Source organism: Ahaetulla prasina, chromosome 6 (assembly GCF_028640845.1).
Source record: "Ahaetulla prasina isolate Xishuangbanna chromosome 6, ASM2864084v1, whole genome shotgun sequence".
Taxonomy (NCBI): Eukaryota; Metazoa; Chordata; class Lepidosauria; order Squamata; family Colubridae; genus Ahaetulla; species Ahaetulla prasina.
The window spans coordinates 67456509-67484147 of record NC_080544.1 but is presented as its reverse complement, the minus strand read 5'-3'; the positions used below and the strand labels follow the sequence as shown (position 1 = coordinate 67484147).

The following is a 27639-nucleotide window of genomic DNA, read 5'->3' as shown; positions in this document are numbered from 1 at the left end:
TTTTGTCTGTTTCAGTCACAACTGGGGATACATTTCTGGTACGAATACATCGAGAAGCACTAAAGATACATTATTTTGTCCACATTTAAGCCTTTGTTATAGGAAAAAGTACATTGTGTGTAAAATTCTGAGACTCTTTAATAGAACTTATTTATCATATATTATTAATTTAAACTCTGCTACCTTTGTTAACCCAATGACATTGAGAATAATTGAGTGAAAATTATCAATAAGTTATCACACTATGTGTTTGCTTTGCTTTCCCCAAATCTATTACAAAGTCCTACATCCTTCATTTATTTTCTAAAACAGGATCTGTTCACAGCTGAAAGCAAACATGGAGACTCTGTCAGATAACTAGTGTTATAGTTCTGAAAAGCCAGCATACCTCCATTCTCAGCAGGCTTGACATATGACTCAACAGATTTTATAAAAGTTACATGGAGTTCTAGTAAATCAAACATAGCTTTTGAAAGCCAATATCAAAACACGACTACTTAGAGGAAAGTTGAATAACAGGACAATTTTTTTCCACAGAAAAAGTTCCAGGTTCAGTTCAGTCCTGGCATCTCAACATAGAGCTTGAAAATCTCCAGGTGAAGCCTTTGGAGGGCCACTGCTATTCAGGGCTAACAGCATTGGGCTAAATTGATCAATGGTCTAACATAATAATTCTCTGTTTTCACTTACTGCACTCACACTTCTATTTAAGGTAACAAGTAACAAGGTTGAGAAAAGTCTTATTTCCTGTTAAGGCACCAGCTTAGAAACCAGAAAAAAATGAGTTCTAGAGCCATCTTATGCACAAAGCCAGTTCAGTGACCTAAACCAGTCATTATCTCTCAGCACGAGAAAGAAGTCAATGGCAAACCAGTTGCCATTTTCTCTGAAATCTTGCAAAGGAAACATCAAGGACCTGTCATTGATTGGAAGGCACAAAAAAAGCTTGACATATTTTAGATAACTTGAGACTGCCCTGAGACAATAAGTGGAAAACATTACAATAAAGTCTACCTTCCTATGGGCTGGAGATGAGAGGAAGACAAGGGACAGGCATAGGCAAACCATGCAAATGGTTAGGCACAGATTGGGAAATGGGCCTTACCTCTCTTCCTTATTTCCTTTTTTTCTTCTCTGCTCTACCTGAAAACAAAATTCAGAGATGCCGGCCTTTCCTTAATAAAAGGACAAGGGCAACTACATTCTGTTTTTGAATCTTAATCAACTATATTATTTTTAATAGACTTATTTACATACCAGCATATATCTGCTGCTAAACATGGAACTCATGAATGAATGGGTTACCTGAAACTTTTCTCTACAAAATATCCATTTAAAACCCTTTCATATATTTATATTATTTATTTATTTTATTTTATTTATTGTTTATATTTATATACCGCCCTATCTCCCAAAGGACTCAGGGAGGTTTACAGGCATTTAAAAACAAGAAATACAATAAATACAATTCTAAAAACAATTAAAAAACTTATTCAAAAGCCTTAATTAAAAATATAAAAATTAAAACCCAAGATAAAACCCATAAACTAAAAACTAACTCAGTCCTGCGCAATTAAATAGGTATGTTTTAAGCTCACGGAAGGTCCAAGGTCCGAAGCTGACGAAGTCCTGGGGCAGTTCATTCCAGAGGGTGGGAGCCCCACAGAGAAGGCCCTTCCTGGGCGCCGCCAGACGACATTGCCTCGCTGACGGCACCCTGAGGAGTCCCTCTGTGAGAGCGCACGGTCGGTGAGAGGTATTCGGTAGCAGCAGGCGGTCCCAGATAACCCGGCCCTATGCCATGGAGCGCTTTAAAGGTGGTCACCAAAACCTTGAAGCGCACCCGAAGGCCACAGGCAGCCAGTGCAGTCTGCGCAGGATGGTGTTATACGGAGCCACGAGGGCTCCTCTATCACCCGCGCAGCCGCATTCTGACTAACTGCAGCCTCCGGATGCCCTTCAAGGGAGCCCCATGTAGAGAGCATTGCAGTAATCCAGGCGAGACGTCACGAGTGCGTGGGTGACTGTGCACAGGGCATCCCGTCCAGAAAGGCGCAACTGGCGCACCAGGCGAACCTGGTAAACGCTCTCCTGAGACGGCCGTCAAATTCTTTACTACTGGTTCTGTGGGTGTGGCTTGGTGGGCATGGCAGGGGAAGGATAGTGCAAAATCTCCATTCCCACCCCACACCAGGGGAAGGATATTGCAAAATCTCCATTCCCATCCCACTCTGGGGCCAGCCAGAGGTGGTATTTGCCGGTTCTCCGAAGTACTCAAAATTTCCACTACCGGTTCTCCAGAACTTGTCAGAACCTGTTGGAGTTCACTCCTGATTCTCTGCCTTTTTGTGATATGAACCACTGACAAATGTCATTTAGCACTTGGATGTCTGAAAGAATATTTCAGACGGGAATATTGCCAGGATAGCTCAGGCAATAGAGAAGCCTGTTATTAGAACACAAAGCCTGCAATTACTGCAGGTTCGAGCCCGGCCCAAGGTTGACTCAGCCTTCCACCCTTTATAAGGTAGGTAAAATGAGGACCCAGATTGTTGGGGGGGCAATAAGTTGACTTTGTATAAAATATACAAATAGAATGAGACTATTGCCTTATACATTGTAAGCCGCCCTGAGTCTTCGGAGAAGGGCGGGGTATAAATGTAAAAAAAAAAAATATTGTTCTTTATTAGCTGTTTTCCTTTATATTAAATATGTTGAAGTAGTCTATTATTTGCACTTTTCATGTTGCTAACCACTAGTAGTGTTACGAGTATAAATAAAAGAAAAAAAACTGATTTTATTGTTCTCTTTTTTTCCTTTCTTCACTGCCTGATTTAGCAGAAAAATATTCTAGCATGATGTGGGTCCCCTTTTGTTGGTCCTTAGCCTATCTCTGTTTTCTCTGTTTTCAGTTACTGCACTCACACTTCTATTTAAGGTAACAACTGACAAGGTTGAGAAAAGTCTTATTTCCTGTTAAGGCACCAGCTTAGAAACCAGAAAAAAATGAGTTCTAGAGCCATCTTATGCACAAAGCCAGCTCAGTGACCTAAACCAGTCATTATCTCTCAGCACGAGAAAGAAGTCAATGGCAAACCAGTTGCCATTTTCTCTGAAATCTTGCAAAGGAAACATCAATGACCTGTCATTGATTGGAAGGCACAAAAAAAGCTTGACATATTTTAGATAACTTGAGACTGCCCTGAGACAATAAGTGGAAAACATTACAATAAAGTCTACCTTCCTATGGGCTGGAGATGAGAGGAAGACAAGGGACAGGCATAGGCAAACCATGCAAGTGGTTAGGCACAGATTGGGAAATGGGCCTTACCTCTCTTCCTTATTTCCTTTTTTTCTTCTCTGCTCTACCTGAAAACAAAATTCAGAGATGCCGGCCTTTCCTTAATAAAAGGACAAGGGCAACTACCTTCTGTTTTTGAATCTTAATCAACTATATTATTTTTAATAGACTTATTTACATACCAGCATATATCTGCTGCTAAACATGGAACTCATGAATGAATGGGTTACCTGAAACTTTTCTCTACAAAATATCCATTTAAAACCCTTTCATATATTTATATTAAATAATTCATGTTTGGGGTGACTTATTCTGGGCATTAAAAGGAAGCCCTTTTTCAAATGCCAACATAATGTCCTTACGTAGCTAAAATAGAGGACATTAACAGGCTGATGAAAATCTACATTTTTGTACATTAAAACTATTAAAATCTGTAATGGATGGATCTATGGGCTGAAAAAACGAACAAAAGCTGGACATATTTAATGGTCGTAGTATCTGGAGTTTTGTTAAGAAAAATAATGTTAACATAATATGATTGGGAAGAGGACACATCTGGCTGCTCAGGTTCCTGAATAGAAACATTCTTTGTGTTAGTTGTGTTTGACTCATCACGACCCCATGGACAACATTCCTCCAGGCCTTCCAGTCCTCTACCATCCTCTGGAGTTCATTTAAGCTCATGCCTACTGCTTCAGTGACTCCATCCAGCCACCTCGTTCTCTGCCGTCCTCCTCTTCTTTTGTTCTCAATCGTTCCCAGCATTAAGCTCTTCTCCAGTGAGTCCTTCCTTCTCATTAGGTGGCCAAAGTATTTGAGTTTCCTCTTCAGGATCTGGTCTTCTAAAGAACAGTCAGGGTTGATCTCCTCTAAGGCTGACCAGTTTGATCGCTTTGTACTCCAAGGGACTTGCAGGAGTTTTCTCCAGCACCAGAGTTTAAAGGCCTCAATTCTTTGGTGCTCAGTCTTTCTTATGGTCCAACTTTCACAGCCATACATTGCAACTGGGAAAACCATCGCCTTGACTATATGCACTTTTGTTGGCATGGTGATGTCTCTGCTTTTTAGTACGCTGTCTAGATTTGCCACAGCTTTCCTCCCCAGGACTACAACATTTTCTTACAGGAACTATTTGATAATAATAACTTCCTATTTATATTGTTCTGTTTGTTAAAAATAATGGTTGAAGATAATAAAGTTCTATAAATATAGGTACTTGATTATTTTATTGGCATCAAAGCAATGATAAAATATAAAGAGCTTTGGTACACTGTGAACTGAAGCAATTTTATCAATTACTGTAGAACCAATGCTTTAGCTGACTGTGTCAGTTGATATCTCAATCTTCTTTTTACAAAGCTGCTTTTGACTAACCAAGTTGAAATTACTTGATGCAATCACACATTTTACAGTTGTAGGAATTCTGAGACAGGATACATTTTCTACCTCTCCCTATTTGATTCTCACAAGGGGGAAGGCTTGGACTCTCTGTTCCAGTTCTCTGGTAATGTTTGCATAACATCCTTATCTGGTTTCAATTAATTTTGATCAATGATCAGAAATTTGCATTAAAGCATAATTTTAAAAAAGTAAAACTACCTTGCTTAGACTTAGACTGTTGCCTCATTTTCACTATCACAACACAATATTTTGTTAAGTATTCAGGTTACAGATAAACTCATATTTGAGTGCAGGAGGTTCATATAATAATTATTCATTCTTTTTGGGTATTGCATATTGATAACATGTAATTATTATGAATATCCCTATATATTAAAATTACACTATAGTAGCACTTGAGAATGGCTTCTATCTCTCAAAATCCACATGGGCAATTACACTTGGCTAATAAAATTTTAGAATGCCTATTCTACAGAAATACAGAGGGAAAGTAATTGTGACCGGTCTTGAAATTGTTTTCCTTAACCTAGGAAAGTTAGGAGTTAGGCATGCAAGCCTAAATACATCATTCAAATTCAGGACACCATTTTATTAGTCTCCCTTTGGGTTTTTTTTTCCTCCCAAAACTATGACTGAAGTTGCAGTCTTAACAAATCTGGTAGGCACCAGGATTGGATCATCTCCTGCATCTTTTTCTGAGCCCAATATTGTTCTTTAGAACATTAAAGAATATCTGCTCAAGAAAAATAATCCAAAAGAGGATTGGGTACAAGAAATTGGTCTCTTCTTGGTGGTTTTAAGCAATCATTTTAAACTATGAGGGGGGGGGGATTGCATTATATTATATCTTTTCTATTTTGGACACACACCTTTTCTTCTAGTACTGTCTCATTCACACTCTGAAGTTTTACCTATTCTTTTTTACTAGCAAATTCTTATTACCTGGTACAGATGTATTAGCTGTTGTATTGCCTCTCAACTAGTAATTTTAAGAAGTCTTTTGTTTTCTCTTTTTATCTCATGGCAAGTACTGTTCAAACATCACTTCTAAAAGTTAGGAGTTGGAGTGATATCGAAGATATAAAAGGTCCAGTAAATTGACGCTCAATCTTACGTTCACTGAAATCTAACGTAAGCTTTATAAAGAATTTTCAGTGTATGGGGCTGTTTTACTGTCAGGCTAGCACTCTCTGCTGTACTCTTCAAAACAGGTAAGTCTTTATATGGGAATGTATATTCTTTTAAGCATAGCAAGGTAGATGTTAGATCAGTTGCGTTCATTCCAATAGATGTTTAAACCAATAAATCACGAGGCATCCATTCCATAAATTAAAAATATTTCTAAAAACCTCTAGAGTTTTCTGTGCATTAATTTAGTGCATTGGGACAATTAGCATAGCACCTTCAAACTCACAGTTTGAAACTGCATGTTTTTATACATGAAACAGGAAACAATGTTTAAATGTTCAGCAGAGAATAAAAGTGCAAAGCAAGCAAGATATATATATATAACATAACATCAGAGTTGGAAGGGACCTTGGAGGCCTTCTAGTCCAACCCCCTGCCCAGGCAGGAAACCCTACACCATCTCAGTCAGATGGTTATCCAACATTTTCTTAAAAATTTCCAGTGTTGGAGCATTCACAACTTCTGAAGGCAAGTCTTGCTTGCTTGCTTTGTGTGTTTACACACACACACACACACACACACACACATACTATAAATGACAATGACTCTCCAGTTGGACTATCTCCCAAGAAAAAAATCCATCAGATTACAGTTTAGTTGATATGAATATAGGTATATAAATATAATCTAATAATGCATGTGGCTTTGTTTTTCACTTGAACTTTCTGAAGTTGAACAAAATAAAAACAAGTGTATTAAGTAACATGCCTGAGCTATCACGCAAAATTTATTTGAATCATTAATTTAATTCAGAAAAATTGAATCAAATCTGAAAGTTAATCCAGTCCAGTTCAAAATAAATTGTTAAGTGTGTTTCCTACTAGTTTTTGGGGGCAAATTTAAATTTTATACAGAAGCATCAAAATGATCAGAAAAGAATGAGAAGCATTAAATTCAATGTTTTACTTTGACTTTTTCATTAAATTCAGAAAGTCAGTTCAATGATTCAACCACATCATCACAAATTTATTGCCCTCATTTTTTACTTAACCGTATATTTAAATAAATCTAGATGGCACCTTTTGTCATTGCTACTGAACAAGAAATCTAGCACCCTCAATAATGCTTGATGTCTTTACTTCTTTGGCCCTTTTCATTAACATATCTTCTTGGAAATTAATTACATCCCCTTTCTCCTAGCCATCTTGTGTTTAATAAGTATTTTAATATCTTCCTTCTTTAATTTAACTGCCAGTATCTTTTTGTTTCTCAGTGAGATCCCATCCAACAGTAACTTGTTTGTCTTCCTTTGCCTTCAGATACAAATTTATGTTCTTTGCCTTTCCAAAGAATTAGGAAATTTAGATATTATATTTATAAACCCCAACATTGTTTAAATAAATAAGCAAACCCCTCTATTTATACAATGGACAATCAAAATTTCTTTTCAGTTCCTTCAGTTGTGGATAAAACAGACAGGTGATTAATCTGTGAAGTTAGTCCTCAGGGATGTTTATAATACATTCTTCACCTTTTCCAGAGCTAAGCCATGGTGGAAAAAAAGAACACGCTTGCTAAAATATTTAATTATTCATTTCACTTAAGTGTTTGCAGCCTTTTTGCAAAAGTGCAGCATTGAGATGACTCCAATGCTTTTCAGTAAAGCATTGCAAGTCCAGGTTCTCATTTCAAAAGGAAAACGGAAAGACAGACAGATAGTACTTATTAAGCAGCCATCACTGGAACCAATATTTCACTCAGGAAAGTCTGCAGGAGGAAGGTTTTTTTTAAAAAAATGTATTCCTAAAGAAATTTGGAAGAAAACTACCAGCTCTATCATGATAATCTTCCTAATGTAAAATATGAAAGCTGTGGGAAAGACAGAATTACCTGTTCAAAACCAGTTGAAGATCCAAGGTACCAGAAGTCAGAGGATTCCAATTTTTAATTTCTATCAGTCACATGGAAACTAATATTAAGCAACAACATGAATACTGAGAAGATATCCAGCTACTGCATCTTCCCGGAACCTACTGTTGAGACATCTGAATTAAAACTTTTCAGGCATCTACTGATTTCATCAGAATATAGCCACAAAATCAGGTAATCTGACAAACATTATCTTATTGTTTGGAAAATTGAGATGTTCATCTCCCCCCCCCCAAAAAAAACCCACAGGATTTCCTAAGTAAAAAAGTTTAAATATATTCAGTCTTGGGGTCTTTATGAAGAAACGTCATGGATCTTTCATCCACCTCTAGTGTTGCTCCACTAGAGTAGCTCAGTCATTCCCATCCCTTCAAATCTCCGTCGATATTCCAATAGAGAAGCTCAGAAGCAACACAGCTCTAACAGAGTTGTAATCTGACATGAGGTTTGTTGACAGAGGAGATCTGTTTAGAGAACTGAATTTAAAATATCTGTTGATATTTAACAGAAAAACTGTATCTTCATCAGCAATAGTGCATCTACAGCAATTATAAGACAAATAGCCACAAGGTGGCTGAGGGAAAGAAATCTCCATATTTTTCTGGCAAAGCGTGGGATTTTATTTTTATTTCTGCATGTTGTATATAAAGCTACTGCATTCTGGAACATATCTGTTACACTCTTTCTCAAATTAACAGAATTATTTCTGGATTTTATGGATTTTTCACACACTTTGGCATGGGTGGAGGTATTCAATGGTGATGTCACTGAGAAAAAATAAGCATTCTCAAGATTCAGGCTGCTGTGCAATACATATTTATCTGGAAATAAACCCAGATCAAAAAAAAAGTAGATTTTTTTTCCTAAGTAAATATAAATAGGTATTGGATCTTCTACTATTAAGAGGTTGGTATGCTTGTATTATAGCATTGTTTCCGAAAGGATAGTAGCGGGCTGGTTGATGGGCTGGTTAATAGCTTACATTACATAATTCTTAATGCATTTTGAGGTGGAGAATATATATTTATCTTCCATTTGTAGAAAGCCAATAAAGGAATGATCAGAGTTTTCCCCAGGGAAATGTTTTTGAGAAGAAATCAGGTCAGTTCTACTCAAAAGTGTTCTTAACAGAGATTCTTATATCACTGTGTAACACCTATAAAGAGTTATACCTTTCAGCCTAGGAGAAGAGTAGCTGAAGAATTTTAGTAGCAACAGGAAAGTAGATTTTTGTAGTATAGTTATCATGGTAGTAGAAAATGTATGACTAATACATGTTGTTTTCACTCATATCAAAAGCCTAAGAAGCAGTCAACAAGATGAAAGAAATCCAGATGTGCTTGTGTGTCACCTTTCTATTTGCATTTGGAATAGTTTATGAACTGTCCCAAGAACCAGATTGCTTCTTTTTCTGCAATCCAATTTCCAAACCTTTCCTGAGGCCCAAAGATGTCATGTCCCAGGGAAGAAGTATCATCTTTCTGGAGACAACGGATCATCTGCAATCTTCTCCACTTGTTTTGTGTTCTGTAGAATCTGCTGCCAGGATTTATCCAGACAGGCCCATCATTTTCTTTATGAAAGGACTGGACAACCACACATTGCCGGATATAAAGTCTTCTTACCCCTCACTTTTCTTCTTATCAACTATGAAAAATGTTTTCCTTTTTCCACTTCAGGAGGACATTTTATTCAAGGACACACCTCTATTATCATGGTATCTTCAGGTAAGATGGGAAGTGGGAATGTTTTTCTGGATAGTCAGAGAAAAGAGCAACATTAATTCCTACTGACCTGTTCTGTTGACTCCATTATGGCCCTTGCATTTATCGGAAGAAACACTCTCTTTTGGGACTTTTGTTTGACTCTATCCCCATTCACTCAGTACTTAGAGATCTGTGAAACCTCTTCCTTAGTTTTTAACTGTCATATGATTTTACTACTTATGGGGTATTAATTTTATTCCAAGCCTTTAATTCTTTGTATTCTATATTATACATTTTGTTAGCAATCTTAAGTACTCACCAGAAGAGAAAATACAAAATATATAAATCAAATACAAAATCCATATGGAAGTTTCTCCCCTAGTGTAAAAGAAATATTACTCACAATATACTATATGATGTGCTACAAGAAATTTTCTGTTTTATTTTCTTTAACATTAAGTGTACCTTGTACAGTGTGGCAGGATTATTCTTTAAGACTGTAGTTTATCCACAGCACTTCCAGGAATGACCGTGAGACTACTCTCTTTAAAAAAAAAGTCAATCTTGATTCAGAATACTTTCCCAAACATAAAAGTTATATGGAAAGGATTTTACTTGATCTTCACTGCTCTATTTAAAAGTAAAGAAATAACTCTGCAAAATTAATAAAACACATCAGGAAATAACCACATTGGCTGTCCATCCTTTGAAAAATTATTTTCTAAAGAACAAAGCCCATCACCAGGTCAGGCTATTAATCTAAACAGCAGCAGCTCTGCAGGTTTTTAGGAAAGAGGCTTAAGCATGATCTAATTTCTGACTCATTTATAAGGAGATAACAATTGGATTTAAGATATTTTACATGTGATTGGAAAAAGCTATCCACACTAAGGATGACGTAATAAAACATTATACTACAGTATATCTTACTATGGACATTAAAAGAACAATATGAGCATTTTTTTCTGAAGCCTTTAAACTTTTGATTAATATATCTGTATTTGGGCATGGTTTTCACCCTATGTAGAATATTGCCTTTAAGTTAGTAAGACTTCTATTCTGAACAAGTTACAGCAGTATTTTTTTTTTATTTGCATTTATATCCCACCCTTCTCCGAAGACTCAGGGCAGCTTACACTATGTTAGCAATAGTCTTCATTCTATTTGCATATTTATATACAAAGTCAACTTATTGCCCCCAACAATCTGGGTCGTCATTTTACCTACCTTATAAAGGATGGAAGGCTGAGTCAACCTTGGGCCTGGTGGGACTAGAACCTGCAGTAATTGCAGGCAGCTGCTGTTAATAACAGACTGCATTAGCAGTCTGAGCCACAGAGGCCCATTTATCTACTGATCACAATGTTTTGTTGCTTAAAGCTTTCAGAGAATATTAAGAAAATACAGAAACAATCAGTATAATTTATATTAGTGGATTCATTATATTTTTTTAAAAAAACATACTTTGGTTAGCACAAATACACACACACTCACATATTGTGCAACATCTTGCTTAAATCAGAATCTCAGGGATAAAGCTTATATATACAGTTTAATGTATCACATCCAGAACTTGAAATCTGTAACATCTTAGGCAAGTTGTACTATATGGATATGATTTTTTCACTGCAAGTACCAGAAATATTGCTTTATCTTAGATAGTTGTTATTCCTTGCTTATGTATCGACTTTGATTTTTTTTCAGGTCAATACAACAAAGGAGAAATATTGGGCCTATATTATTTCTGATGCAATCAGACTTGCAGTAGTGTGGAAATATGGTGGCATTTATATGGACACAGATGTTATTTCCATCAAACCTATCCCAGTGGTTAATTTTTTGGCAGCTCAGTCTTCCCAATTCTCCAGCAATGGGGTCTTTGGTTTTCAGCATCATCATTGGTTCATCTGGGATTGCATGAATGATTTTGTTCATAAATACAATGGAGACATCTGGGGAAACCAAGGACCTTACTTATTTACAAGAATACTAAAAAAGCAATGCAATCTTACAAACTTTGAGAATGTGGAAGACCACATATGCTACAACATTTCCTTTTTGCACCCTCAACGTTTCTATCCCATTCCTTATAAAACATGGACAAAGTATTATGAAGTATGGTTCACAAAGCCAGAGTTCAATCATTCCTATGCTTTGCACTTATGGAACTTCATGAACCAGAAAGACAGAAAAAATATGACCATTGGAAGCAACACACTTGTGGAAAACCTGGTCAGAACCCATTGTCCTAGTACATATAGATTTGAGCTGCACAAGAAACAGTTGCCTCAAAATAAAACTAGTTAAGGTTGCAAACTTCTTGTTTTTGTGAGTACTCCAAAAACTTGGGAATCCCTTCCTTTCTTTTTATGGGCATGTCAGCCTCTGATGCTGGATATCTGAAAGGCCAGGAAATCAAGGCCTCCAAAACCCATAATAGAACATAGTAAATTCTGGTGGGAGGAGACAGAAGAAATAAAAGCAAGTTAAGGTTCCCTTTTCCCCTCCACCCGCTCCATCCATCATGCTACTACCATTCTGTGGGAGTTTTGACAGCCACTGGACTGCTCAGAAACATATGAAATAAGAGGGAAACTTTTCTTTCCTATATGGAACAGGAGAGTTCTAATCTTGACTTGAGTTTTTTCTATAATTCCAGCATATCGCAACTGTGATTTGAAACTCAGTAATCCTTCAAATATTAATTTAGCAATCTTCAAAGATAATATTTAACACTTTCAGAATACAGGAAATGAATGAGCAATATACTTAGAACCTCTATTTGAGCCAGGAAAAATACAGCTTCTTTTTAGGATTTTCCAAATGTAAATCTTTTCACCATTTTCATTTCACACTAGAAAACTAAAGCCTATGTGGTAGTGATAGCAGACCTCAATGTTATATGGGAAGCAGTCACATGCAATTGCTAAGAACTGAGGTTTGTTATTTTTAAAACAAAATAAAACCAATAATTTTACTTGTATGTTATTGTTGTTTTATTGTTAACAAATATTTTTATGGGAACTTGTCTTTGAACAGGGAGAATAAGTTGCAAATCAGAGATAACATAACTTTTTATTGTAGTTTCTAGTACCTCTGTAAAACCACTCATGATTTTTAGGTAGCAATGAGGACAAAATATGGGGACTCCTTAAAAACAGATTTGTGCTTGGAGCACCAACTATGAACTTACATGTAATTTATTTCTATTCCTTTTAACACCAACCTATGGAATGTTTCTTTTATCAATTCTCTTTGATGTAAGTTTATAAAATTATCATTACTGATAAGAATTGTATCTTCAGGAGATGCCCATTGCACTTTTACAACCATATTTCATATTGCGATATTATCTCTGGCTATGGAAAGAATAATTTCATATTTCATATTGTTTTTAGTGTAACAATGAAGAAACATAGACGCCAGTAACTTGAGATAGCTTCACATCAAATGAATATATGTCTAACATATGTTTAGAAAAAGACTAGGAATGGGATATATATTATCCAAAGCAGGTTTATTTCTTATCTGTAACCTCAATATTTTCTCCAGCAGGGCAGTTAAACATTGTTGAGACATGCTCTTTCTCTTGGAACTATTCTAGTTGCCACTTAATAGAGCACTACATTCCTAATAGCCAACCTGCTGCTCTAAGTCTCTCCATGAACAGGATCATACTTACTAGGAAGAATATCCCATACAATCTATTTTGCAACATTTGTTCAGCCAGTTTCCAATTTCAAGTAAGACTGTGCAATATACACATGCACACATCTCTTGGAACCGAGCTCTCCGGCTTAGCTGGTGGGTTTTCTCTGCCAGCTCCTCACTACTCCTTCAGATTATTCTTGTATCTTCTGAAATTTAAGATGTGTTTTTTATAATAAATTATGCTGGAAACTATTTCTAATGTTTGGCAAAATAAGCTTAAATTCTCAGGCACCATGTAATTCTCTCTCAGGGCAAAGCCAAACCCAAGAATTAGCAAAGTGGTCATACAACAGCCTCTTCCGATGCAGAGTTAGCAATAGAGAAAGGAAAGAAGGGAGAAGAAATGGAAAAATTGTCAGCAGATACTCTCTGACTTTTTTCATCTATGTCTGCTGGAAACTTTATAACCAGCCATATTGCAGTTGTGATAATGATCAGAAAGTGGCGGGGGGGGGGGGGTCTTTAAGAAGTTGAGAATTTTGAAATGTTACATTCCAAAACTACCAGAAACTGGTAGTTTTGGAATGTAACATTTTGGTAGCAATATCATCTGTAATATCAGAACAACTGCATAAATAATGAAATGAATAGATGAACAATAAATGTAATGATAATGTGAAATGAAGCTAGCTTTTTTAAAAAAATCATTTGCTGTATAAGGATGTCATTTACAATTATTGAAGTACACATCACTAAAGTATACATGGCTTTCTCATTGTTGTGTATACATTTCTTATTCATTTTTCAGTGACCAGTTAAATGCCTCAAAGATGTAACGTATTTGTGTAAAGCTGTGATTTTATTCTTACTAACCATGGAATACTCCCCAGTGTATTACTCCAAATAGATACATACAGAAACAAACTACAGTGGTATCTCTGTACTCATTGTTAATTGGTTCTGGGAGGTGCAATGACTACCAAAAACTATGAGTACCAAACGAATTTTTCCCATAAAGAATGATGTAGTGAGCCACAAGGCTTTCAACACTAAAAAGTTCTTCTCTGTTAAGTGCCAAACAATGAGAACCAGACAAAAATTTTGAGTCAAAATGCATTGAGTACCAAATTTGATGACTTTCAAAGCAATTGAGTACCAAGGTACCACTCTATTAAATGTATGTAAAAATGTTAGTTTTTGACATGTATTAAGATTGCTTAATGATAAAGCTAAGAAAGATTAAAAGAATCTACTGCAGTGTTTCTCAACCTTGGAAACTTTTCTCTGTGTAGATTTCAACGCCAAGAATTTCCCAGCCAGCATTTCTGGGAGTTGAAATCCACACACCTTAAAGTTGCCAAGACTGAGAAACACTGATCTAGTACAATTTAGTACCGGCCTCTTCTGACAGCAAGGATGGAAGTAGACTGTTACATTTCTCCTTTAGGTTTAGAAAAACCAATTACAAGTTTATTTTAAGAGAAATAAAAGAATGAAATTCAGGGAAGAGATATATGCTAATTTATGGATAGGTGTTAATTAGAATTGGTTATAATTTAATTACAGTATGTTAGCACACTTCAATAGGAAAGACTCTCAGGCTAATCTATGGGCCCTCAATAATGTACAGTAAGGACACCGGAGCTGTGCGAAGGTTTATTGTGTGGCTGGGCCTGATGATGAAACAACTCCCACTTAATATAAGGTTAGTCCTCACACTGTAGCAAGCTGTTTTTTGTATTCTGTACTTTGTGTTTGTATTTTAAGACCTATGTGTCATAAAAGGTTCTGTATTTTTCTTTTTTGGAACCTGACAAAAATTGTTTGGTATGTTCTACACCCAGAAAGGGACCTTCCTCCCTTGCCTCTTTCACCATTTAGTTAAGCAAACTTTAAAAAATGCAAACAGAAAGGAACTTTCCCACTTTCTCTCATCAGTGCCTGATAATTTTGAAAGGCTTCACTTCTTCTCTGAGGTTTATTAAGTGATGCCTCCTTTTGAAATGTAGAATATCTGGGCTGCTACTTCGGCTTTCCTTGGAGGTCCCAGCTGCAAATTAAAGGGTCTCTTTCTCCCATTCAGGGACATTTTGTTCGTTCAACGCGGCACACAGGGATACCAATGAAGCTCTCAATAGAACGTCCTCTCTGCTGGATTTGCGTCCTCTCTGCTGGTAGTGATGAGACACCAAACCAGAAACGGCGAGGCAGCTTTGTTATTCAACAAGCGAAGCCTTAATAGACCTCTGAGGACCAATATTTTAACAGACCGTGATTGCCCGATCCTCCCTCGTTGTACATTGTGGATAGATTACAGCCGGAATGAAGCTTAAACAAGCAAGAGAAAGCAATCAGATGCCGTGTTTTCATAAATTACTACAGCAACAGCTTGGCTTGGGGGACGGTTTACCAGCTGTTTCCAGCCCTCCTGGGAGAAGCTCCGGAGGCGCAGCAAGGAGCCTCGGAATTGCTTTCAGGCTTCACCTCTGACGTTGCAAGTTTCGGGCCGAGAAAGCGCTTCGTTGCTGTGGGGAACCGGCGCTGGGATCTTTGCCTGGATGGTGTTGAATTTCCTGGGTGGGAGGGGAGAGACGGAGGATTTCAGCGCCGAGTTTTGTCTCCAACCCCGCGCTGTTTGTACCGGGGCCTTTTGAAGCGCGAGTGCAGGCACACAATCACACACACGCATAACCACCCTGCTTCACAAAATATGCTTCCTGCGGGCAGGTAAGGATTTGCTTTGTTGGAAATGTAGTTCCCGTGCTTTAATACCAAAAAAGCTGGAGAAGGGGAGGGAGAAGAGGAGGTGGGACTACGCCTTGTTCCAGCCAGTTCCTTCTCCTTACAGATTTGCATCTCTTGCTCGGTTAACCATTGCAAGTTTGTTCATTGCTAAACCTCTAGCATATCTGAATAATAATATTGGCTACTGAACAGGGAACGAAATGATCTCCCTCTGCGATCAGTTTTCACCAGCCCAACTTTTCTTCGAAAGCCGTTTCCTTTGCAACCGTTTCCTTAGGCCCGGAGAATGCGAGTCCCTGGAGAATACGTGGCTTATAACCGGGTGGGGGGGGGAACTTGAAGGGAAACCGAGGCAGTGTATCGGATACGGTTTAGTAACAAAGCGGCTTTCCGGATTCTCGAATGGCGCTTCTTACTCAGTCTGAAGCCGCGTGTGGGAGGCTGCTGGCCTCGAGAAGTTCCGTGACTTGGAAGATGATTGGACAGTCAATCGGGGCCCATTGCCTGTCTGTAGCCCTCTTCGTTGAGGCTTTAGCATTTCTGAAAGTCTCGAAAATAGGGGTTCGCGTTCCCTTTTTTGGAAAGGAAAGGTTGATCATCAGCTGGTTCTTTTTTTATGAGGACAAGAGATTCCCGGAGAGTTGGACAGATTGTGGCCTCCATCCAGAGGTGGAGATGCACACATCCAAGCATCTTGTGAACTAAATACTTAATCCTCATGGGTTGTATATACTACTGGTATAGGTAGTCCTCTTATGATGACAATTGAAATTTCTCTAACATTTCTGTTGTTAAGTGAGACATTTGTTACGTGAGTTTTGTCCCATTTTATGGCCTTTCTTGCCATGGTCGTTAAGTGAATTACTGCAGTTGATAAGTTAGAAACCCGGCTTTTAAGTAAACGTGGCTTCCCCATTGACTTTGCTTGTCAGAAGGTTGCAAAAAGGGATCATATGACCTTGGGACACAGCAGTGGTCCTAAGTATGAACCAGTTGCCAAGCATCTGAATTTGGATGACGTGATCATGGGGATGCTACAAAGGTTGTAACTAAAAAATGGTCATAAGTCACTTTTTCAGTGGTGGTGTAAATTTGAATGGACACTAAATGAACTGTTGTAAGTCTAGGACTACCGTTCCTGTCCTATTGTTTTTTTCTTTTCTTCTTCCTATATATATATATGCTTATACCTCCTAATTTTTTTACTCATATATGTGTTTATATACTATATAATCTTTTATATGTTGTTGTGACAAAATAAATAAAATAAATAAAATAAATAAAAAATCTGTATTTCAGATTAACCCAAGTAGGTCAAAACAGTAGCTATCATATCTCATCAGTGATCTGTTTTCATTGTGCTGGAAGTCCTGTCAATTTAAACTTGAAAAAATCAATCCTTTTCAAACCAGGTAGAATTGGTATAAGCCAGTCTGATCAAATGGAGTGCTAGCAGGGGTGAAATCCAGCAGATTCTGACAGGTTCTGGAGAAACTGTAGCAGAAATTTTGAGCAGTTCAGAGAACCGGCAAATACCACCTCTGGCTGGCCCCAGGAGTGGGGAGGGAATGGGGATATTGCAGTATCTTTCCCCTGCCATGCCCACCAAGCCACGTCCACCAAACCATAGCACGCCCACCAAACCACACCCACAGAACCGGTAGTAAAAAAAATTGGATTTCACCACTGAATGTTAGAATTGCAGGGTTGTTTAATGAAAATGCCAGCTGAAAGCCTGGGAAAAGTAGAGTTTTCAGTAAGTTTGATTCAGAAGTGTTTCAGACCTGCAAGAGCATGGATACTTTAAAAATGGCATTAACTTTAATGAGGAAGCCTGAATAAAGAGAGGACCCTTTAATGAGTACAGATAGTCCTGACTTACAACAGTTCATTTAGTATCCGTCCAAAGTTACAACAACACTGAAAAAAGTGACTTAAGACCATTTTTCACCCTTATGGCCATTGCAGCATTCCTACGGCTACATGATAAAGATTGAGATGCTTGGTAACCGACTCATATTTATGATGGCTGCAGTGTCCTGGGGTCATGTGATCAGTTTTTGCCAACTTTTGAAAAGCAAAGTCAGTGGGGAATCCAGATACACTTAACAACTATGTTGCTAGCTTAACAAATGCAATGATTCACTTGTGACAAGAAAAGCCATAAAATGGGCAAACTCACTGAACATGTTTTACTTAGCAACATAGATTTTGGGCTCAATTGCCATCGTAATTCGAGGACTAGCTGCAGTAGAGAGATGTCCTCCTCATATGATGTCCTAAGCAACTCTGAATCATTGTCAAAGCATGCCTAGCCCTCGCATCTATATCTTATTTGTTTGTGTTAATAGTTGAGCTATGTAGGACTTTAGGTTCAATTTCCATAGACCAGTTTTGGAATACACAGGAGTGAATCTTAATGTCTGTCTGTCTGTCTGCCTGCCTGCATCATTTCAAAAGTGATGCTTTCTTTTTGGCTACACAACCATTGTGGAATCCTATAAAGAGTCTGTCCTGATCTAAAGTGTTGCTACATTTCCAACAACCCCTCCTCCCTTTTCAGTTTTGCTCGTTGAGGTGCATAGCTCTACTGAATATTCTTTTGCACCTCTGAATTGTATCAGAAAGGGATCCTTGTAAACAGTATAGCACTTAATGAATGAAAAATGTTAATTGCATATAATATGCCCTGAATACCTCTCTTTCTATTGGATGTATATTTAACAAAGACCAGGGATTAGAAAGTTTGGGTTAACCAAAGGAGAGAATCCCTCAACTTGGTTCAGTGTTTTTCAACCTTGGCAACTTTAAGATGTTTCTTAAAGTTGCCAAGAGGGAATTTGGGAAACTTTAAGAGTTTCCCAAATTCCCTCTCCAGAATGGAATTCTGAGAGTTGAAGTTCACACATTTTCTCATTTTAAAGTTGCTAAGATTGAGAATAGAATAGAATAGAATTTTTTTTTATTGGCCAAGTGTGATTGGACACACAAGGAATTTGTCTTGGTGCATATGCTCTCAGTGTACATAAAAGAAAAGATACGTTCATCAAGGTACAACATTTACAACACAATTGATGGTCAATATATCAATATAAATCATAAGGATTGCCAGCAACAAGTTATAGTCATACAGTCATAAATGGAAAGAGATTGGTGATGGGAACTATTACAAGATTAATAGTAGTGCAGATTCAGTAAATAGTTTGACAGTGTTGATGGAATTATTTGTTTAGCAGAGTGATGGCCTTCGGAAAAAAACTGTTCTTGTGTCTAGTTGTTCTGTTGTGCAGTGCTCTATAGCGTCTTTTTGAGGGTAGGAGTTGAAACAGTTTATGTTCAGGATGCGAGGGGTCTGTAAATATTTTCACGGTCCTCTTCTTGATTCGTGCAGTATACAGGTCCTCAATGGAAGGCAGGTTGGTAGCAATTATTTTTTCTGCAGTTCTAATTATCCTCTGAAGTCTGTGTTTTTCTTGTTGGGTTGCAGAACCGAACCAGACAGTTATAGAGGTGCAAATGACAGACTCAATAATTCCTCTGTAGAATTGGATCAGCAGTTCCTTGGGCAGTTTGAGCTTACTGAGTTGGCGTAGAAAGAACATTCTTTCCTGTCCTTTTTTAATGATGTTTTTGATGTTAGCTGTCCATTTTAGATCTTGCGATATGATAGAACCTAGAACCTAGAAATGCTGGTATAATATAATATATAACAACAGAGTTGGAAGGGACCTTGGAGACCTTCTAGTCCAACCCCCTGCCCAAGCAGGAAACCCTACACCATCTCAGTCAGATGGTTATCCAACATTTTCTTAAAAATTTCCAGTGTCACAACTTCTGCAGGCAAGTTGTTCCACTTATTAATTGTTTTAACTGTCAGGAAATTTCTCCTTAGTTCTAAGTTGCTTCTTTCCTTGATCAGTTTCCACCCATTGCTTCTTGTTCTACCCTCAGGTGCTTTGGAGAACAGCCTGACTCCCTCTTCTTTGTGGCAACCCCTGAGATATTGGAACACTGCTATCATGTCTCCCCTAGTCCTTCTTTTTATTAAACTAGACATACCCAGTTCCTACAACTGTTCTTCATATGTTTTAGCCTCCAGTCCCCAATCATCTTTTTTGCTCTTCTCTGCACTCTTTCTAGAGTCTCAGCATCTTTTTTACATTGCGGTGACCAAAACTGAATGCAGTATTCCAAGTGTGGCCTTACCAAGGCATTATAAAGTGGCACTAACACTTCACGTGATCTTGATTCTATCCCTCTGTTTATGCAGCCCAGAACTGTGTTGGCTGTTTTAGCAGCTGCTGCACACTGCTGGCTCATATCTAAATGGTTATCCACTAGGACTCCAAGATCCCTCTCACAGGTACAACTATTGAGCAAGGTACCACATATACGGTACCTGTGCATTTTGATTTTTTTGCCTAAATGTAGAAATGTAATTTTTTCACTGTTGAATTTCATTTTGTTACATAGTGCCCAATGTTCAAGTCTGTCAAGATCTTTCTGTAACTTGAGCCTATCTTCTGGAGTGTTGGCTATTCCTGCCAGCTTGATGTCATCTGCAAATTTGATGAGTTCCCCATCTATCCCCTCGTCCAAGTCATTGATGAAGATGTTGAAGAGTACTGGGCCTAAAACAGAGCCTTGGGGTATTCCACTGCATACTTCCCTCTATATGGATATAGTCCTCTTAAAATGAGAGAAGTAACAATTGTATTGGACATGTCTTATCCATCAATCAACAAATGAGGATTCAACATTATTTTAGCCACCTGGAGTCATTTGCTACTAGATGGGCAGCAAATAAATACATAAATAAATTTGTGATGTGGATGTATCTCATACATTGAAACCAGATTTTATAAGTTAACCATACAAAGTGGGCATGACCCAAAATGCAACTTCTTGCTTAAAATAATTATTTATAAAACATAAGTAACATATGTAGGCTTTGTGATGGTTGCACATGGTTTTGCCAGAAGTACAAATATTTTTTTTCCCAACCCCCAAAATAACTTTCCTGTCCCAAATGTGGGATTTTGGATGACCGTTGGGTGATCTGAATCAGGAGTTTCCAACCTTGGCAACTTTAAGACTTCTGGACTTCAACTCCCAGAATTTCACAGCCAGCAAAGCTGGCTGAGGAACTCTGGGATTGAAGTCCACAAGTCTTAAAGTTGCCAAGGTTGGAGACCCCTGATCTGAATGACATGAATTACCAGCTAAATTTTTTATATGACAATGTCTTCTGGCTAACTGCCTAAAATATAACTTCCAATAAGTGGCTATAGTAAAGCACTATACCTATCACTATAAAAAGGATATGATCTCTTCACTTCGGTTTGACACAGCTCAGTTCTTATTAGTGAAGGTGTGCAAGGTAGCGGAACTCAGAACATGTCACACTACCAGGAGACCCTTCAATGCATAGATGCTAAATTTACCCAACTTGTCCATCATTTTGTTTGTTTGTTTGTTTGTTTTGTTAATATATTGTGGTTTGTGTTATTATTTTTCTTTCAGTTAAAATTAGTATCCATGCTCACACGCTTAACCTATGAAAGAATTTAATTCACAGACATCTAGCTAGGAGGAAGTAATGTGTTTAGGTACAGAAGGTTTGATTTTTAGTTGTCCAGGTTAAAGATGTGAAAATAGATCTAAAATTTTCTGCTTATTTGTGCTATTTCTCCAATATTAAAGATAATGGGGAAAAACATTTTTTTTCTTTGTGATACATACTCAAGTCATGGTAGGCCTGACTTCTCAAATTAGCTTTTTTTTTTTACCTGAAGCAATAAAAAACAGATTTAACAATTTCACTTTATGCAAGGATAAAAAAAATGGATTATTTTAGGATTTCCAGGTAATGATTTTGAATGTTCATGGTGTTGCTGTTGCGTTAAAAAATGGAATTGAACTTTATAATTCACAGACAAACATCCTATAACTTGGATAAGTCAAGTACATAGACATACTAGTGGATTCCTAACAGAAAAGTGCTACTTTCAGGCCTTCTACTGAACATTTTTCCATTGTTAAACAATTTAGCATCTTTTCCTTTGTGGTTCTATTCTTGAACAGTATTTGAATTAAATGTTTTTACCAAAAACACTTCAAAAACAGTCCTTGTTTTTCTTTTCCTTGTTTTTCACAACCTGTTTTCCTTATTACTTTTTGGTAAGAGGCTTTGTGGTATCTGAAGCAGCACATCCAGATTCAGTCAGGTTTTTTTCCCATGTAGCATCAACCTTGTGAATTCTCAAGCTTCCTCTTTCTGCTATGTATTCAAAATGGATAATGATTAATATATTATGTATTTGTGTGTGTGTGTGTGTGTGTGTGTGTGTGTGTGTGTGTGTATGTAGGTCTTTGGTTATTCGGGTTTTCTCCCGTGTAAAATTGGAAGTGTCTTGGTGACATTTCGTCGAAGTCTCATTCGTCATCTTCAGGCTTCAGCTTCGTGCTTCTGGGAGCAATATGTGATTGCAGCTGTTTCTTCCTTTTTAACTGCTAGTGGGGGTTTGAACTGATTGGGTGGGAGCTTGGCTGTGCTCTGATTGGATGGGGTTTTTTTGTGCTCTGATTGGCTGGGGGTGTGTCCTGTTTGGGTGAGGGCTTGGTTGTGGTCAGATTAGTCTGAGTTGCAGGGGGATTTGAGCTGGTGAGCTGCATTGCTGTTGTTTGGCTTCGTGTTCGTGGTTGTGCTACATCTTCATAGTGGGTGTCAGTGCTGCATGTATGGATTGGAGGGGTTTGAAATGGCTAATGTTGTAGCTGCGGTCTGGCTTCTGGTCCTTGGTCGTGCTTCATGATCAATATGGGTTTGGGTCTGCTTTCTGGGTGGATGTGTGGTGGTGACATCCTGTGTGGACCTCGTGAGTGTGGGTCTGGTGTCAGACAAAATTGAGTTAGAAAATCAAGGAGTATATGAAATCCCATGCACCGCCTGCCACACTACATACATTGGACAAACCAACAGAAGAATAAGTGCACGCATTGAAGAACACAAGAACTCATTCAAAAAAGAGAAACTTCTTCCCTGGTCCAACACCTTAAAGCCACAGGACACGATATTGACTTTAAAAAGACCAGAACTATCGCCAAAACTGAACACTTTAACAACAGAATAATCAGAGAAGCCATCGAGATAGAAAAACGCCCACACAGCGTGAACAAACGAGATGATACCTCCCGCCTACCAGCCATTTGGAAACCCGCCCTTATTGACAAACGAGTCCCTAACACGAGGAATGACACCAGAACCACACTCACGAGATCCACACAGGATGTCACCACCACACATCCACCCAGAAAGCAGACCCAAACCCATATTGATCATGAAGCACGACCAAGGACCAGAAGCCACACCGCAGCTGCAACATTAGCCATTTCAAACTCCTCCAATCCATACATGCAGCAGACTGACACCCACTATGAAGATGTAGCACGACCACGACCACGAAGCCAAACAACAGCAATGAAGCTCACCAGCTCAAATCTCCCTTCAACTCAGACTAATCTGAGCACAACCAAGCCCCCACCCAAACAGGACACACCCCCAGCCAATCAGAACACAAAAAAACCCCATCCAATCAGAGCACAGCCAAGCTCCCACCCAATCAGTTCAAACCCCCACTAGCAGTTAAAAAGGAAGAAACAGCTGCAATCACACATTGCTCCCAGAAGCACAAAGCTGAAGCCTGAAGATGACGAATGAGACTTCGTCGAAACGTCGCCAAGACACTTCCAATTTTACGCGGGAGAAAACCCGAATAACCAAAGACCTACATACAAACACCTGCGAAGACCTCAGAAAATATATGTGTGTGTGTGTGTGTGTCTGTATTTTTGTCTGTCTGTCTGTCTGTCTTCGGTTATTTGGGGTTTCTGCACAGAAATTGGAAGTGCCTTGTCGACGTTCCAATGAAATCCCATTCATCATCATCAGGCTAGGTGCTTACAGCACCGTATTTCGTATTTCTTTGTATTTCTACAAAGCTGTAAGCACCTAGCCTGATGATGACGAATGGGATTTCGCCGAAACGTCGCCAAGACACTTCCAATTTTACGCGGGAGAAAACCCGAATAACCAAAGACCTACATACAAACACCTGCAAAGACCTCAGAAAATATATGTGTGTGTGTGTGTGTGTGTCTGTATTTTTGTCTGTCTGTCTGTCTGTCTTCAGTTATTCGGGTTTTCTGCCGCGTAAAATTGGAAGTGCCTTGTCGACGTTTCAATGAAACCCCATTCGTCATCATCAGGCTAGGTGCTTACAGCACCGTATTTCGTATTTCTTTGTATTTCTACAAAGCTGTAAGCACCTAGCCTGATGATGACGAATGGGATTTCGTCGAAACGTCGCCAAGACACTTCCAATTTTACGCAGGAGAAAACCCGAATAACCGAAGACCTACATACAAGCACCCGCGAAAACCTCAGAAAACAAAGATAGATAGATAGATAGATAGATAGATAGATAGATAGATAGATAGATAGATAGATAGATAGATAGATAGATAGATAGATAGCATGTGCAGAGGTGGTATTCAGCCAGTTTGGACCGGTTCGCCTACCCACCCATCTTGGCTCTATGCCATCCTATTTAGGCATGTTTTTGAGGCCAGGTACATGCATGGACGTGCATGCTCACATTTGCAAAACAGTAGGGAAAGTAAGTGAATACCACTCCTGAGCATGTGTATATGTGTGTTATGTATGTGTATGGCAACAGAATTTCATTTTTAATGGGTGCCAGTGTCCTCACAGTAAAAAATGACAATAAAAGTTATTTTAAAATGTAAAGAATTGTTCTTTTACCATTGAGAGAACATTCCATTGAACCACAGTTTATTTGCACTGCTATTGGCAGAATGTTGGAATCTTGTTACCATTACACAAGACACACCTGGTAACTCACTGTTGCTCAACACACTGTCCTGTTGCAGATAAGTATCAAAACCAAGTTGATTTGAGCAGTTTCTCTGTATTGAAATCATGGTATGTATATTTTTGCAAACCATTCCTAGAGAAAGTGTCGTGAATGCAGTATAGCAAAAATCATTTTTCTGTTAGCACTAGAGGAATTGAGTCCTGTGTAGACTTATGTGGACACTACTTCCATTGAATTTATGGACGGAAATACTTTTAATTGTGCTGCAAAAGATAGTTTAATGTTTACAAACAATTTTGCATGCCCTTGTTTAAAATATTTTTAGATTTTATGGAGTGTTTTTAATAATATGCTAATAATATCTCAAACTTTATTGAATAATAACCATTACTTGAAATTATGTAGGTTTTCATAAGCAGATCTCAAAACATCTAGCTTGATCCTTGGCTAAATATATACAGAAAAATATATACTGTAAACATAAAATAATTTTTGATATTGTAATATCTGTAAAATAATAAAAAGCCTCCATATTTTATACTATGGTAAACAGAGAACTCAATATATTGCTAGGGTTAAATTATGTTTATGTTCTAACAAACTATTACTCTCACATATATTAAGGGAACATGCTCTTTTCAATGTAAACTTTTCATGTAATATTAAGTAGTACTGTTTTCCACTAAGGCAGTGTCTGTGAAATATTCCTTTCTAAATCACATTCTCAGTTCTGAAGTGTTTACGTGCCTATGTGGTCAATACAGCTGGATATTGCTGAAATTTTTATCCTCAAGCTTATGGGTCTGCAAATACATGTCTGTACTTAGATTGATTTTTCACTGTAGAGAGTTCGGTAGCGCTTTTATTTTCTATCTGTAGTCACAAGTCACTTTTGTAGCCCTTTGAATGTCTGAGAGCTGTGTATAAATTCTGAATGATATCTATGCCTTTCAGCATATACTGTAGATATGGTATGTTCTCAGTCTGAAATCTGAAACATTTCTATTGATAACTGGAGTTAAACTTAAATGGTTAGTAAATTAATTAGAAAATGAATTACGTATATTAACTTACTTATCTTACTTTTATATTAATTGAGTTACAGTTGACTTTTGAGTATATAAATTGTGTGATCATGTAAGTTAACATGCAAATGCTAATACGCTCAGTGTTTGAGTATTGGTATGGAATAAAAGTAAAAATAAGCCAATTTTGTAAAGTCCAGTTCAATATAGACATGTCAAGTACAGCTAGTCCTTAATGATAATCGGGATCACAGTTTCCATTGCTGAGTGATGCAGTCATAAAGCTTGACTGCTTCATAGCAAGGCAATTCTGGCAGTCACGTTACTGTGCTTATTATTAATGATGGTTCTAGCACTACCCAGTTATTGTCATTAAGTGAGGATTTCAAATGACCATGACTTTAAACTTTCTGCCAATTTTTCTGACTTTGCTTGTGAGAAGCTGGTAAGAAAAGCATAATATGTGTTCATGTGTTTGTCACATACTGAGTGGAAATCTGGGCCAGTTGACAAGTGCCCAGATTGTAATTTTGTTACCATGGGAGTACTGCACTGGCCAGAAGTTTGAGGACCAGTCATATCAACCATTCGTTCAGCACACAATTCAGTCACTGAATGAGTGGTCATTAAACAAGAACCACTTGTATATCTTCAAGTAAATATGTTACTGTTAACTTTCTTTCCATTCTGATTCAGCTGTATCTTCTTGTTTTTCCTAGCCTTTTGTATCGAATATTTATTACCCCTTTCCGCTGCCTACTTCTCGACATTATTGGATAAATATGCCAGGTTCCACATTTCCTGTGAACTTCCAGCGCACCAGTGATTTTTCGGGCAACATGCTACCCAGCCCCTCCATAATTCCAGCCTTTAAATTCCAATTGCGGCGAGAAACCATTGACTGGAGGCGATTCAGTGCCATTGATGTGGAACGCGTAGCTCGTGAGCTGGATCTTGGCACTCTTCAGGAAAATATCAATAGCATCACCTTTTGTAACCTTGATGCAGAGAAGTGCCCCTATTGTCAGCAGCCAGTAGATCCTGTTCTCCTTAAGGTTCTGAAGATGGCCCAGCTGACCATCGAATATTTGTTGCACTCTCAGGAGTACTTAAGTATAAACTTGGCACTCCAGGAGGAGCAGCACCAGGCGGTCCTTGAAGACTGCAAGCGTATCAAGTATGACCTGGATAAACAAGCAGAAGAATTAAAGGGGGTGAAGGAAGAGAGCAGGAGACGGAAAAAAATGATTGCCACCCAACAGCTACTCTTGCAAGCTGGGGCCAACAACTACCACAAGGTGAGATTGAGGTAGAGGAAATGCATGATAAATTTATTTGGTCTGCATTTTAACACAAAATGTGCCTAATTTTTCAGAGACGCATTGAAATTTGGCAATTTTAAGTTGTCAATTTTTCCAGTGGAGGGAAAAAAGCCATAGAAAAATGCACACATCATTGAAAATGCAGTTCACTGTGGAGAACCACAGAGGTTGGTTCTTTCCTCTATCCTATTTAATCTCTACATGAAACTGCTGGGAGAGGTCATTTGCCAGTTTAGAGTGAAGTGTCATCAATATGTTGAAGATGCTCAGGCTTAACCAAACAAAAGAGAGTGGCTGTTCATACAAAAGCCTCTTATTTCTAGAAAAGTACCAACTTTGCTTCTGAGTGGAATAGTGCTATCCCACAGAGGGCAAGGTAACAACTTAGGGATATTTATGAACTTATGGCTCCTCTGAAAGAGTGGGTAACATTATCTACAACAGGAAGCACTGAAGGTCATTCATACACTTATCATCTTGTGCACGGGTTACTGTAGTTCACTTTATATGAAATTTCTCTTGCAGGTTGCCCAG

At 38.0% G+C, this 27639-nt stretch overlaps 2 protein-coding genes across 3 annotated transcripts in view; both read left to right on the top strand.

Annotated features, from left to right (window-relative positions):
• Nucleotides 1-9078: 9078 nt before the first annotated feature.
• On the top strand, nt 9079-11772 carry A4GNT (alpha-1,4-N-acetylglucosaminyltransferase). Its single transcript, XM_058189130.1, has 2 exons — nt 9079-9486; nt 11170-11772. The coding sequence occupies exons 1-2, from the start codon at nt 9079-9081 to the stop codon at nt 11770-11772; spliced, it is 1011 nt and encodes a 336-aa protein (XP_058045113.1).
• A 2205-nt stretch (nt 11773-13977) lies between these two features.
• Nucleotides 13978-27639, top strand: part of DZIP1L (DAZ interacting zinc finger protein 1 like) — a 37560-nt gene continuing 23898 nt past the window's right edge. The window contains exons 1-2 of one of the 2 annotated variants that reach the window (XM_058188534.1): nt 13978-15843; nt 26503-27081. In XM_058188534.1, coding sequence (XP_058044517.1) covers nt 26566-27081 — 516 coding nt within the window. In that variant the 5' untranslated portion in view covers nt 13978-15843; nt 26503-26565. The remainder of the gene's footprint in view (nt 15844-26502; nt 27082-27639) is intronic. The other variant, XM_058188535.1, reaches the window with a different exon arrangement.